General features: G+C 45.8%; 3 protein-coding genes across 3 annotated transcripts; 2 read left to right on the top strand and 1 right to left on the bottom strand.

Annotated features, from left to right (window-relative positions):
- Positions 1-935: 935 nt before the first annotated feature.
- DEU56DRAFT_754936 (uncharacterized protein) lies at positions 936-1,462 on the top strand (the record flags this gene model as incomplete). Its single annotated transcript, XM_041349866.1, has 2 exons — positions 936-1,146; positions 1,359-1,462. The coding sequence occupies 2 exons, from the start codon at positions 936-938 to the stop codon at positions 1,460-1,462; spliced, it is 315 nt and encodes a 104-aa protein (XP_041209767.1).
- Positions 1,463-2,810: 1,348 nt separating this feature from the next.
- DEU56DRAFT_754935 (P-loop containing nucleoside triphosphate hydrolase protein) lies at positions 2,811-5,571 on the bottom strand (the record flags this gene model as incomplete). Its single annotated transcript, XM_041349865.1, has 9 exons — positions 2,811-3,336; positions 3,377-3,518; positions 3,542-3,853; positions 3,880-3,895; positions 3,946-4,090; positions 4,494-4,606; positions 4,892-4,946; positions 5,082-5,228; positions 5,540-5,571. 9 exons carry the CDS (start codon positions 5,569-5,571, stop codon positions 2,811-2,813), a joined length of 1,488 nt encoding a protein of 495 aa, XP_041209766.1.
- A 1,548-nt stretch (positions 5,572-7,119) lies between these two features.
- Positions 7,120-8,448, top strand: DEU56DRAFT_754934 (uncharacterized protein; the record flags this gene model as incomplete). Its single annotated transcript, XM_041349864.1, has 6 exons — positions 7,120-7,311; positions 7,363-7,446; positions 7,497-7,803; positions 7,865-8,004; positions 8,042-8,176; positions 8,356-8,448. 6 exons carry the CDS (start codon positions 7,120-7,122, stop codon positions 8,446-8,448), a joined length of 951 nt encoding a protein of 316 aa, XP_041209765.1.
- Between the last annotated feature and the right edge of the window lie 7,132 nt (positions 8,449-15,580).

Here is a 15,580-nt window from a genome sequence, read left to right as displayed (position 1 = left end):
CAGTGAAACCACTTTCGCCAGTTTGAAAAATGTTGCTCACATTGTTTGGCTTTACCAATGCTCTCCAACACCACAGGCTGGAAACGCGGTGATCAACAGCATATCATTTGGTGCCAACATTATATTCTTCGCTGCGGATATCTCAGCCGAAAGACATTGTCAACCTTCTGCCTGAACTAAACCTAAAAGTGCTTGCTCAATGAAAATCCTTGGCTACTTCCTCGTATTTCTCAGATCGCTTATCTGGTTTCAATCTTCTGAGTCTTCTTTTGTAGAATCCTTTGTAGACGGTGTCATTCTGATTCATCAATTGATGCCCTTGAAACTTTGGCATTTTGTTGCCATCAGGAAATCTGATGGCTGTTGCTACAATCATGCATGTAACCTAGTTAGTTCCACATGGCTATGGCCTAGTCTTCCACTTTTGTCTAATGGATCCAAACCCAAGCACCGGGCCTCGGTCACCTAGCTGTTCGAATTCTGGTTTAACATTGGATTTTACTGTTTTGGTGTCAAATTGGATGAAGTGGTTCGTATGCAGGGGTTGATGGGCTCCACAGTACTAAATGTTGTTTGTTTGGATGACAGAACACTGACTGAGTGTTATGCAATATGTCTCCATTCCTGTATATGTCACAAGATGCTCGCACAGGCACCTGGCATGTTGATCATTTCCATCTCAAACACCTTGCAATCCATAAGACTGTCACTGCATGTTCTTCCATATTCCAGAAATTTTCTCCACTAAGCAGGGGAGACACAGATGTGCTCGGGGTGCCTGTAATCGTGATTGCACATGTACAGCCATTGTCCCAATATGCCTGTTTATAGTCATCCTGGCTCCAGCACTGTAACACTTCTCAATTCAGTACCCCTGATCCAGCACCATTAGTGAATTTCTACAGCTCTTACCTGCAACTGACGGAGTAAGCAGGATGAAGAATAGTACTGCCTTCAAGAATGTCATGCAGAAGCACTCATCAGTGGGTAAACTCCATTTATCTAAGGCCATTGTTAACATGGCATTGGAACTGCGTAGTTGCTCAGAGCTTCCGGCCTTCTGCAACAAGTACCCATCTGGCAATCGAAGCACTGGTCAATCTGAACTTCATGACAAATGGACGAGAGGCTACACGGTGGGCGTGGGTAGGGGAATTTTATGGCATTGAAAAGAAAAACTCACAAACTAATTCACCCAGAAGAATTAATGCAAATCATGAGGTGGGATTTTCAGGTTGAATTTGATGCCCAGTGAAAATAAGTGAAGATAGAAATTGGTAGTTCAATACGAATCAATTCCTGGTATGGCATTATTTCTCTATTCAAAACATCTACATTATATGCTCATTATATATTAGATTCTAGTAATGAAGATGGGGGAAATAAGGGCAGTGGTGATGAGGGCACCAATGATGGAGATGAAGATGTATCCATGGAGAGCACAGGTCTGAGCAAGATATGAGCATTATAAAAAAAAAGGTTCCCAAACTCCACCCTGGATGTGAGTCAAATATGAAATGTCATTACCATGCTTAGAGTATGTTTGGCAGGTCAGATTTAGCCCACTTAGCTAACATTTTCAAACTTCAAACTGCATTAAGTAAGCTTGCTCCTCCTAGCCAGAGCTTGAATTCAAGTCACGCTGTTATCTCTGATACACACTACCATGCTCCCTCGCCTGTTGCGCCATGGCAGTGACCCTGACTCAGATCCACCATCCCATGGTACTAGAAGTGACGAAGTCTCGGAAGATTACTCAGATTTTGGGATGATGATGAGGTGGACAATGAAGATGATTCAGAGCGGGCAGATAAGAAGACTCTTCGAGTGGTCATAGGCCTATACCACCAAATCATTACATCAGGTCCTGAAATCCTTGAAATCCTTCAACTCCTATACCAACACCCACTACAACAAGATACCCTACCATACCTCGGCACTACGAGGGATCATAAGGAGAAGTCATCAGATACAAGTATAAAGGGGAGGAGTATTACGGCGGTCTTCTCAAGAAAACCTTCCATCAATATGCAACCGAGTTAGTCCCACATTCCCCACCCCAATGATATCCACCTCCATCTCCAATCTGGATGGGATACCAATGCCAAGAAAACAGAAATTGCCTTCTCCAAACTCTCCTTGCAAGCTGGAGATTCCATTCACCTCCGTACACCTGATGAAACTGGGCAAATGTACACTATCCTTACAACAGATCATTCCTTTGGTGGTTCAGTCACCATGGAATTTGTTGGATGGTCACCGAAAAAACATGAAAGCCATGCTTGCTGAAATAGAGTGGGTCTTTGACATTGGGGATGAAGTTTGTGTTGTCACTGGAGTTTGTTCAGGCGTGAAAGGGCACATCATACTGAAGTACAACAACAACTTTACCATTTGCCAGTCCGGCACACAGCCAGAGGTATGTATTTTATATTAACACAATACTCTCTCTAACTAAAATAATGTTTAGATCAAAGTCTCCAAGTCTGGTCGGGTAGTTTCCAGGAATGTTGATAAAATGTCACAATATCTGACAATATTGTCCAAAACTGTGATAGCATACATATGCAGGTACCCAATGTGTATGTAAGGAAATATGCAGTCCAGACGGCGCTACAAATTACAATTATACTTTGCATGGATGGAAAAATATGCATTCACACTGCCACAATGCAAGTCTCAATGAGAACTGACTAATACATGATTCCAGTGACATGTGAACAAATGTATGAATGGCCACTCAGATATCCTTCATTCTCTGTGTGGAATTTGCCCCAATTACCTGACAGGAACTAAATTAATTATGATGGTTAAATGTTCTGAAGGACTGACCTGCTTGGGTACACCAGCTCTACACCAATCACATAGCTTAACAGTTCCAAGTTGGAAGCAGGTATCACTGCAGCCATCCATAAAGGCACCAGGGATAATCCTAAGATACTGGTCCTTAAGCGCCCATTGCTTTTGCTCTTCCACGCCAAGACACTTGGGCCTAGCGCTGATCTCCACCCCTTGTCACTGGGATCCCAAAATACAACTGAGTGCGCCTCCTCCCCATCTCGTCTTGCTCTCCCAGACTCTTGTTCTTTGTCTAGCAGGTTGTGAGGTGATTTCCAATGCACCACCATACGCACTGAGGGGTTGTCCATGCCAGCGCCAAGACAGCTGGTGGTGGTCAGGATACAGGAACCTTGGCCACTTGTCCATTGATTGTAAACAAGTTTTTGGCATGCTTCGTCAAGTTTGGTGTGATAGAAACCACAACCCAATCGCCCCGCAAGCAATTCAGCATCATGTGAGGCAATAGACAAGTATACGACCTCCCACCCAGAGATTCTTGGAATAATTCAAAATGAATATCACAATATTTTGAGACCTGCCATCCCCATCTGTGAAGGTGAGCCTATTTGTGTCTTGAGAATCGATCTTAAAGCGAGAATAGACAATATTGGGATGTGTGGTGGGTGCGTGAATCAGCTTAGTAGTAGCTGGTAGGATCTGCAGCAACTGGGCTGTCGCTGTAACAGGCATTGTAGCTAACAACAAAAGAAGCTGCACTGCAAGCTCCCGAAGTGTTCTGACGTTAGGATAGCTTGCACCTCATCAAGGACAATGCGCGCCAACTGCTTGGCAAGGAATATCTTGGCCAGGAAAGTTAAGAAAGATGGGCTTGCTGCAGTGTCTGCAGAGACCAAGATGCAGTGGGTGTTATGTCGAACTTCAGAAGTGCCTGCAGTCCACTGAATATATTTGATGTTCTTCTCATCCAACCCGCGGCTCATGTCTTGTAAAAGTGCTTGAAGGGGAATGACTACAATTGTCATCAGCCCCTGCCGGATTTCCTCTGCATTGGCTGCCGCAGCCATGAATACAAATCACTTTCCTCCTCCCATCTCTAATATCAAGAAAAGATTGTATCTCTGCTGGGCTGTAAGTTTTACTTACCGCAGCTGCTTGCTCTTTGGATCGTAATGAAGCCTGGGAACCCATGATTGCGCGGAGTTCTGCATATCTTGCAGGGTCCACGGAGACAGCACCTGCATCTATAACTTCCATACCGGCCTCCATGCGGACAGATGGCCCATAATGCCTATCAAGACATGGCGGGTAGCTGCCAATCCCAGTGGATATCCTAGGCCTCTGCCTGCGACTGGTTCTCCAGAAATTGATGACCAGATATGCTGCTGAGATCCTCAGAGTCCCACTCCCTGTCCAGGCTGGTGAAAACAAGAGTGTGAAAGTGGATGGCTTCTGCTTTTGATGGAGCGTAGATGGATGTAGAGCAGGTGCCACCAGTGACCCCCAAAGTATGAAGAGCTGACTGACATGGGGCTCCAAGCTATGAGATATGAGTCTGTGGCTCCCATGTTGGTTGGGTCTTGTTATAGAGAGTGATGATGTTGAGATGTCCACCAAATCAATAAAGGTTCCTGGGGTGTAGGACAGTGTTGACCCAACACAAGATACTTAATTCGGTTCCCCTGCCTGGTTACCCTGATTTGTAGTGCATCAGGGCAAAGAGATTGCCCAGGCAAGTCTCGACCGCCTTCAGCCACTCCTGCACTCCTGACATATTCCAAACTATGCGGCTGGGATTGGAGTAATTCTGGTACAAAAATCAGGTTCCAGTCTTGGATGCGTCCAGCATTGCGCTGATAAGAAACTGGCAATGAAGGTGGAATGTATTGTGTTGGTCGGTCACAAAGGAGTATCCAGGGGTTGTCTCACTTAGAATGTCATGAATGATGTGATGGTTGAGGTGAGGTAGCTGAAGCTCAAGAAGGACGACTTGGTGAAGGAGGGTTGTGGTGTTTTCCAAAAGTCGCTTGAACATGTTGCAAAAGGCAGCCATAGATAATGGTCAGCCATCTAGCATAAGCTCTGCACTAACTTGATCCATCCACATCATCAGGTGAGGCATCAGGACGAACTTGGCAGCCAAATGACTGACAAAGCGAGAAAGCTCTAGTATATAGCCGAAGAGGGTGAACCCATCCTGTTTGAGATATCGCTATACAGATTCCACCACCCTTCATAATATTGAGTCAAGATCCCAGTAAGTATTAGTCGAGAACGCTCACTCGCGCTCATTTGCTTCTGAGTCCCCAAGAGCTGTCAGTTGAATTGAGATTTCCCTGAATGCAGATGCTCGAAATGGCCACTTCAACTCAGTCAACATCCCCCTAATATCTTCCGGATTTTTGATCTGCCCTGATTCGTTAACATTCCTAAACACAATGAAGAGGGCACAGAGTGACATTGAAGTATTAAAGGGGATTATTCGAGGCTCCTGCAAAAGGGACATTAACAAGTGATGGATTGCATCTGACAATGCTATCGGACTGCTGGGACTGCTTAGGGAGTCCAAAAGGTGCTGGGAAGCTTCCGATAAAGGAGGAGATATCCTAAGGATTGGGGTATGATCTCCGAGTCTAACTTTGCCAAGTTTAAACCGCAGAACAAAAGTTAATAAGCAAGAAATTGCTGAGACATATCACATAGTGGTGTTGTGTTTCATGGGGACATTGAAAGCACTCACCCCTTGGATGTGTTGATATACCGCAGCACCATGGTCCATGCATCAGGGATATTTCATCTGCAACTGCCGAGTAGTGCACTCTCACAGCATTTACTAGCATGGCTAATTCAACCTCCTCAATTGTTGGTAAAGAAATCCAAGCTTTGATCTAGTCCGGACGCAGACCCTGAATGACTGTATCCCAGTTATACACGGCGAGGAATGGAGTGAGATGTGCACTGTCCCGCGAGACTGGTGGTGCTTCTATTTGAGATATAAGACTCAAATATTCTGAGAATAAAACTTGGTCCATGTCTGGCGGATTAACTGGTGGTGCTGTGACCAGACCAGGAAGTATTACCAGGTGATTGGTTGTATTAGAATCAAATAACACCTGGATGAGACTTGGAACCGGCTCCCATTCACGGATGCTAGACTGATGAGAAACAATGATATGCTCCCCGATCTTTTTTCTCCCTCCCCTTCTACCATGGTGACAATTAGGGAAAGTACAGCGCAATCCAGAGGTGTAAGTATCCCTGGGACTACTAGGAATGGATCGTAGATTGATGATGACGTCGCCCAGAAGGAGGTCATATTTGGTGATGAGGGTGTTGATTTGTGCCTTTGGCAGGGAGGTTGAGTCTGAGTGTGCTAAGCCTCGGTGGTGCCGCTGTAGTGAATTGGGCTGCACACCTATACAGCAAATAATGCATATCAGGAGAAGTGATGATGTCCGGGCTTCCATAAGGGATCGGGAGAATCAAAATATGATCTTCCATACTAGGATCATTGGGTGTTGCCTCCCGTTTCGTTTAGAGATACAGCATCAAGACAATAGGTCAGTTCATGTCCTCCGCGGAGACATATGTGCAAGCACGTCTATGGTGAGCCCAGCATCACCTTGCAAACTTTCGCTTGTTGAAATGACGCTCAGGCCGGTGCTCGTCTGAGGCTAGCAGACCTTCAATCTGGTCTCTTTTATCAAATAATACTGTTTTACCCCTTGCCATGATCAATTTTCCCAAGACGTCTCTCACAAGTTGCAGCTAACACTCACCCTTATCTTACAGGAAATATATTCTAATCCAGATCCCACACGACCAGTGGCACCTCGTCTTTACTGGCAAATGGCTTGTCTTTCTGCCTCCTTATCTGTCTCCATGGAGGCACACATGTCTTCGTTAAGACCCTCAAATTGTGGTTAGTGCTGGGGTATACTTGAAGAAGAAGAAAAAAGGGGGGGCTTAACAAGGCAGAAGTCCAAGGCCCAGGACAACAATCATACCCAAACCACGAGATTTGATGTGTGAATACCCTTGTGTGTGGCAATGTCGAATGGGACCTCTAGTAATTCTAGTTTGCACAAAGCCTGCAATGATGTGATGGTCGTTCTAAGTCCCATAGATCAAGACACAGTTCCCTAGCTTCTGCATCTCCGGGTGAGGTCCAGGTCCCAGATGAAAAGATCACAGAGATCACTACCGATGGAGTAAAACACCTGTATGTTGCCTGAGGCGCAGGCAACTCAGAGGAGTTCTTTGAATGTGAATTTGTTGGGTGTGCTGTTAAAGTAATCATGTGATCGGCCGACATGTAACATGTCAATAACCCCTTGGGAGCTCAGTCTATTGCCAATCATCAATATTAACATGACTTGCACCCAAACCTGTAAAGAGAAGTGGAAGGCTCGTCAGCTGAAGATTGTTCACCCTCATGGGCCCAGGCAAAATTTCAACCTACAGGCAGCAATTGGTCTGAAACGGAAGAAGAAGAAATATCTTGGCATACTTGTGAGTATATGCGCCTCTCTCTAGGTGGATTTCCTCTAATTTTTCATAAAGAGAGCGGTCCACCATATTACAAACCGCAAGGGTATAGACATGGAACAGACCATCAGCTATCAATCACCCTTACTTTTGGGGAAGGTCATTGTACTGCTCTCATTTCCACCCATACACGCACTAATATTATGTAGGCCATGAAAGAAGTACTTTTTTTGACCAAGTTAAAGGATGGCTGGCCTGTCAAGGAGATTCTCCAGCAATATCTCCAAAACAAAACTGATCACGAGAGGAGGAGGCGTCTCATTACAAGTGATGAAAAGGACTCCTCTGAGGCAGATGATGAGGAAGAAGCAGTGTATTCTGAGGCAGATAGTGAGGGAGAAGCAGCATATTCTGAGGCAGATGAAGATGGAAATAAAGATAGGCTAGTAGTAAAAGAAGAGCCTCTACCTGTGGAGACCACAGAGCGCTTCAAGAACTGGCTGGACGAATATTTAGGTGAGTCTTGCCCATATGACCACTTTGTTTAGCCTGAGCTGTGCTTACTGTCACCCTTCAGAAAAGAAATGCAGACTTCCAAGCCTTGGCATCAACTGCCAGGACCCTGGCTGTTCCATCCCACAGAGCTTGATGCACACATTAGAGCCCTTCCTTCATGCTATGGCATACACTGCTTTCAAAATGAAGCCCAAGCCAAAGGTCGGTCCTGTCCTTCAATGCCTGATAATGTCTTTAGCTCCCTGCCTTGGACCAATCTGTTCGTGTGGTCCAGCCAGACAATCATCTCCTCGCCTCAGCAGCTCCTAGATCTATGAAATGTCAATCTCAGGCGGCAATGGACCAGATAGTCTTCGACCAATCAGCCCATCGGGTCCGAAAATTTATGTCAGCTGCACGTGTCTTCAGCACACTCCACCATTCAACAATTAGATTCTCGGTCCAAGAATCTTAAACACAACATCAAGAGTGCCCAGATAGGGCTACCTATTACAACTCCGCCCGCTGGGTGCATGAGAACGGCATCCTGGTGGCTTTCTGTTTGTTATCTAGATTGTGTACAATGACGAGCCCAAGGCAAGGATGACATGGAGGTACATGAAGGAGAGCACCAGGCAGATAAGACATTGGGTACCAGCTGATTGACCAACAGGTGTATGTGAAACTCTGCCTTATATGCCTAGGAGAGGAGCTCAATTAGATGATACCAACTTCAAAATGATCATTCCAATACATTAACATTTGAGAGCGCTTAAATGCAATGGCTGGGACATTCATTCTGGATTTGGTCATGTCAAGCAATGACTTCCCAGACTGTGCAACACATGACCCTGAGTAGCATCCAGTGATGGGACAGACCACAAAGTTTCAGTCAAGCAATTATGGGATGTGCAACAGCAAGGCAAATACTGGAGTTACCATTTTCAACAATATGTTTGAGGATGCTCATTCAAGAGGAGTTTCATAATATTCCTTTAAAGAATGTTGGGACTGAGGACCCTCAGTATGTCAACAGCCTGGACAGTTACTCACACTACCTAGTTAGCAAATTGTGCTGAAAGTGGCACCTTGCGACAGATTCCAGCTTTCAAAGAGTTAATAGAGCAGTGGAAGGAGATTGCAGCATTCATTCCCCACTGGGGCTGATATAAGCCTTTCAGATCTGCCCTTCCTGCACAGTCTTAACACCAAGGCACAAAGGAATAGAGGGAAATGAGGTACCCAGTTATCATCATATGTACAAATCATTCTGAATATGTTACTTACATCATGTACTCTCTACTATGGGGCCCTTGCACCAACAGACAATAAATAAGAACAAAAAAAAATTGGACATGGTGTATGGTACGTGCTCCACTTGCTTTAGTTTGAATAATTGCCATATCCATAAGTGTCATTTTGCTCGCTTAAATAAGACATCATCACTTGTTCCTCTCAATATCTTCCTACCACCACCTTGACCTCTTGTTGGAAATTTCAGCAAGTCATTGCGACTGCATCCTGTCTACACACAACTTCTGCTTATTGTTGCACTACAAACTCCTTGGGACCTAACCCTGGCTAACACCCAAACCTCTCATTGGAAATTCCAGCATATCATTTCTGCATCTGAATTTACCATGCCCCGCTATCCATACAACACTGAACCCAGACCTTCACCCTCCAAGCCTTGCAGAAAGATCCCTGTGATGTTGGTCCCTTGTCCATACTTCACTTGCACCCATGCCTCCCTTTATCTGTACTGCTGGACATGGGGCAGGTCATAGAACTCCAAGGGCAAACACAGTGATAGCGCGAACACTGATATGGGAGTGGATTTCCCCAAGGACCCTGAGACTCTTGAAAGAACTTGTATGTTGTCACAATCATCTCCAGGAGGGCTTACCGTCAATGTGTATGGCTCCCTTGTTATACTCAGAGATGGTAGGAGGGCGACGACCCAAAGTGTTTGTGACACGGACATGAGTTATGGATGTGTGCACCCGATGGTGTCCTCAACCCTGAAGCCTTCGATGAGATCACGTTCCACATAAGTGAAGATGAATGGTAAAATAATGCAGCATGGAAGTGCTCAGCACCAAATGTGAATGAGTGCTGGACTCCATGACTGTAATGAAATATATTTTACATGAGGCAGCAAAGTTGTGGTAATGTATGCACCATCTGACACAAGCTTTGAAGTCAGTGAAAGCATCAATTTCATGTAACATATGCCTACATACCAACATCCACAGTGTGGCTCCCTTGAGATAGCCTACTATGCTTACATTGTCGAGTGAGTAGGTGACAGGCTCCCCTCACCTTTAATCTTTGAGGTCTCAAACACCTTCATTTCAACTGAAATTCCAGTGTAACAGCTTTATCTAGATAGTGCATCCGACCAGATGTCGCTAGAACCACAAAATCAAGGGATTTCAGTCTATGGCCAAAGTGTTGTGCTATTGTACACCCGAGGATGCAGTAGACACTAAGAACAAAGGAGATGGAACATAAAGTCTTTGTGGCGATTTGTGCACCTAGACCCAGGATGGTGAGGATGCTGGATTGACTGCCAGAATGACACTTGCCTATCATAGTGAGCCAAACAGTAAGTGTGCTCATTTGGGCCCACAACATAACACATACCATGGTAATTTGAGCTTTAGCCTGAACGCTGAAATCTCCTGTGAATCTCTGGATGTCCACCCCGTTTACTACGACCATTGTTGTAACATTTACAAGGCCATCAAGATAAATGCTTTTAAGGTGTTTGAGCATCATTATTGGAATCCAAAAACATTGCGACTGCAATGCCAGTTATGAGGGGAGAATGTTCTAGATCCTTACATCTCTTGTGCAGCGAATGCATTCGCACCAAGCGAGCTTCATATTGGCCATAGTGATACAAGTATTGGTGATGCCCTTTTTCAATTATTCAATCAATAACATCTAGTATGGCAAAATGACATTGTACAAGCATGTGCAGCAATGTACCTGTTTGTGATGAACAAGCTAAGTTTAAAATTGCCCGTTATTTTATGGCTTACACACCACAGATTGCGATACTTGGTTCCCCCATCGCCCCATCAGATCCTGCAAGTCCCTCTGTCCTTTGGTCATCAACTTGAAATGCAGATCTTGTTGAGGGTAGGGCAAGACCAATCAAGGCGACATCAAGTGACAGGAACACAAAACCAGCTTGCCTGATGTAGATGAAACCACTTGTGCACGCTCATGAGTTGCTGACAGCTGACACAATGCCCAAGATGTTCTCTAAGGCCATCATGCAAAAAGCTGCCACCCTTACATGCCTGCCTGAATGAGCTCAAAACTTTGTTGCAATGGGAACTTAATGGGCCACTTCTAGAGGCTACTGAGTGACCAAAGAAGACTAGGACTAGAGTCCAGAGTAAGTTGCCAACATATAGAAGTGTAGTGAAGGTATACAGTCCTAGGGAGGTCAGGAAAATAATGTGAATGGACAGAGAAATATAGGTAGTTGATCTATAGATATAGAGACCATGAAAAAAATAGAAATGTGTACATTAGAGTGGTTCAAAATCTGTTGGAGCACTAATCAAGTGTGCTCATGGCAGAGAGCCCATAGGTGCTGTGTCACATATTAATACTTATCTGATTTGGACTCTGCAACACATGAACGGTCCACCATGGACAGCACCATTTCACATGTTGTACACACTAATATTCATTTGACTGGTCTGTTATCTTTGACCGGGTTATTTAGGGTAACTGTCCAGCGTCATTAGTTCACAGAATTCAGACTTAGCATAATGTCTGGTACATGGCACCTGATCTGGGATTATTGTTTGCCTTGTCACCTGTTAAATTTATGAATAATACCACAAATAAATTGCCTTCACATCATCACCAGTATTTTTATCTCGTTATCATCATCATCCTCACCTTATCATATCTTCTGACACCAATATCAATATCTTTGCTCTGCCTCCTGCTGTGCCCGGGTGTAGTAGGTTGTACTCTGAACACCTTTTGTAACACTATACCTGAATACCTGACATGCAGGTGACCTGAATCTGGATTCACTCAGTCTTCTCAGGTTGTGGGTTGCCATCATGACAACAATGGGGAATATTCTTCTATCACACGCTGCCGACAAGTTATTGTTATTTGGGCTGGTAGTAGCAATAGGGCATGAGTGGATTGACATTGAGTCTCTTGAATATTTTGTATGGGTGAATCTGGAGATCAGTGGATTAATTTGACTGCTGCTGCACAAATATATATGCTGTACCGGGCCTCGTGCATTGACTAGGGAGAGCCGTCCCTTTGAACAGGCAGACTGGTTTCCGGAAAGAAAAAGACTGTGCTAACCCACCCAGTAGTGATACCTGTCTTGGTCAGTTTCTTGAGGCACGGGGGCCAGAAACCATTCACTGACGTGATGGCAAAGGGTGCCAGACATGAGTATTAAGATATCCCCGGGTTGATAGCTGAGGAGGCAATTAAAAAGTGTTGAGGGAAGTGAGACAGGCACTCATGCTCATACACCAGTGTCGAAAGCCCAGTGGTACTTTCTTTGGCACATTTTAGGCTGAAATCATTGTTAGTTTGCAAGATAGTAAGAAGGTCAACCTCAAACTTACCAGCAAACTATCTCTAACTACTTTACCTCCAGTTCCAGGATAAAAATCCTCCAAGGTCTTAATCATGCCACAATCATCGCAGTGATTGCCCTTCAAGTGTACATAGCTGATGTCAAGACACACATCACGGGGGCTGTTACCACTGCATGCATGTCATGGAGGTGGAGTATGCCATAGATGGGAAACTCCATGCATTGTGTATGGCTTGTGTCAGCTCATCCTCTTGATTATGCTGATAATTGATACAAACATTTAGTGTTAAGCATGCTTCCCAAATCTACTGCCCACCTGTTGCCAAACCCAACCAAAGTCAATCAATCACCTCATTTGCAATGTCTCGCTGCATCAATCCTATCGCCATCTCTGCTATGTTCGACTCCTGTCTTTCATGTCACTCTAACATATATGCGCAAACATGCCCCACAAGATTCTACCAAGTTTTTGGACATTAGTGACCAGTCGCCATAATGTGGGAGCACGAATCCCTGCTTTACAGTCTAGGACATGTCACCATGAGGACAAAGTAGTTATACCACTTGGGTTTCTTGGGCTTCTTTCATTCTTGGCACATGGCCCATTGAAAGTCACAAATTCAACGAAGATATAGAATAGTTACTCCAGGTCATCACCTGTTGTGTGAATGACTGTTGCTTCCTTCTCGTTGTTCTCAATACCTTCCCGCAGAAGGCAGATCACTTTAGACGATGTGATTAATGATTTAATTTAATACTGTTGGGTGATCCTGGCATACATTCAACTGTACTGGCATTCCATGCACATCCTCTCTACCCATGGCTAACCACTTCTGCCTCAGGCAGACGTAGCCCTGGTTCTACTTGTGTTTGCTTCAGGCAGGTGCTTGTATGTCCATTTTTTGCCCTTTTCCTGTCTCCAACTAGCTGCTACTTTGACATCAAATAATACATTATATTTCCTTTTTATTTTCTTCGCTTGCAGGTGATATGACCTCCCACTCTTGCCTTGCATCCACATATGATAGCCCACAGCCAATCACAATGGTACTGATTGCAAAAACATTAAGAAACCAGGATCTATATAAGATCAAGGTTTATACTAGAGAGAGACCAAACCATTTCAATGTCATCAATGTCTATACCCATATGTTGGAGAAACACCATCCAGTTAGTTGACCTGTGTCAACCACTGCATATGCTTTTCGAAGATATCCACGGGAGGCCATAAGGCACAGTTGTCTTCTGTCAACCCTAAAAAGATATTATTGACATGGGCGTCCATAACACTGTTGTCGATATATATGTGCCAATGTGCTCGACATTTGAATGCATAACCGCATCGCTTGAAGTGCCAGACAGGCCAGCCGACATTAGATTGTCTGGACCGAACTGCTGTTAAGACCGTGTCCAACGGGTCGGACCGGAGGGGCTTAGCTTCAGCTCGTGCGCTGCGCTCTTTACCCGAGTACGTGCCCCTAATTTACAGGGGGTTAGATATCGTCAGCCGAAGGGTATAGACGGGCCGGACGAGAGAGAGGGGTATGGACGGGCCGGATGAAAGAGGGAAGACTACCCGAGACTTTGTCCGGGTAGAAACTAACAAGGTATAGACTACCCGAAGGTAGAGGTGGAGGTATTTAGCCTTAGGGATATAATCCCGAGGCTTGGAGGATTGGACTAGGATAATAATCCCAAGAGCCGAGAGGACACGAGGATTGAACAGAGTCTAAGTTAATATTCGAACTGAGGAAATACTACGGGTTACAAAGGGTTTATATACTGTAGTGTATCCGACGGGGTTTCCGGCCGAAGCGCAGTCTTCGGATCAGAGGGCTATGTAGAAAATGTACTAACGGATATGAACTGCTGCGGACGATCGAGAATGGAGCCGGAGATTAAATGAAACAGGGGGGACAAGTTAAATGAAAGGGAAATGAATAGACTAACGGATGGATCAGAATGAACCCGGATATTAACTGTCAGAAGGATCCGGGCGTATAGGGGCATCAAGAAGCATATACAAATGGGGACACGGGGAAATGAATTCTAGAATGGACCCGAGAGAACGGACGGACCGGACCGGACGAGAAGCTTCAGGTACGGAATATGACAGTATCCCCCCATTAAGGCCGAGCCCACGAGGCCGAGGCCGGATGTCCGATCCGATGATAAGAGCGCGAGAACGGACCCGGATTTTAGCGAAAATTTGATAAAAGGGTTGAGGGTTTTGATGGGACGCCATTCCCTTTGATTCTTACCACCCACCAACTCCACTACCATGTCCCAGACCCCATCCGACTCTACCCCGGCTACTAATGCCCGACTTGCGGCCATCCGGGCCCGGCTAAACGCAGCGCAGCAAGAGCTGGCCCAGGAGGAAGAGAGATTACTTGCGGAAGTAGAAGCCGAGAGAAAGTGTTTGGAGGAGGAGAAGCTGAAGGAGGAGGAAAGGCTGAAGGAGGAGGAGAGATTAAGGGAGGAGCAGAAGAAGAAGGACATAGAGGAGACCCGGAAGAGGCTTGCTGAGAAGTCTGCTTCGTCCGGGCCTGCAGTGAGTAGCGCGTTTTGTCGGACGATGTTTTGTCTGATGGACATAGGCTTCTGTCGGACCCAAGGACGTCGGACGACCCTGTAAGCCCTGCTCTGATAAGAAGTGGGCCTGCGTTTACTCGGGCATGTCTGCCTCGGGCTGGGTGAGTGGACTTCTTTCGTCCGGATGTGAGTTTTACTGATGATATTTTGAAGCCGGTCAACGCGTGTGACCACTGTCGCACTGCGAAGATGAAGTGCCATGGTGGGGCGCCACCCGCCCGGACGGATACTGACAAGGGCAAGGGTAAGAAGCAGCCCCATGCTGCGGGGACTCCATCTCCTAAGGGTAAGGCGAAGAGGCATCAGAGGAGTCCGGTTCCTTCGGACGACTCTGTTGAGATCGTCCCTGGCCCCTTGCCCAGCATCATCAGCGAGGAGCTGGGTTTCCAGGAGTATGACGACCAGGCCTGGGTGGCGGCTGTCAATGACATGGTCGCAGAGTTGGCCCGGACCAACAGTCTTCTCGAGAGGACCGTTGAAGCGGCCGAAAGTAGCACGGGTGCCATCGGCCGGCTCCTGGAACAACAGAGGGGTCTTCCAGGCCCTCTTTCTGACTGAAATGAGGATGTTCTTCCAGAGGGAGAGGGAGTTGGAGAAGGGGCCGGA

This window comes from Suillus clintonianus, assembly GCF_016758775.1.
Source record: "Suillus clintonianus strain FC179 chromosome Unknown DEU56scaffold_25, whole genome shotgun sequence".
Classification (NCBI taxonomy): domain Eukaryota; kingdom Fungi; phylum Basidiomycota; class Agaricomycetes; order Boletales; family Suillaceae; genus Suillus; species Suillus clintonianus.
Note: the sequence above shows the minus strand (reverse complement) of the source record. Positions and strands in the feature narration are given on the sequence as shown.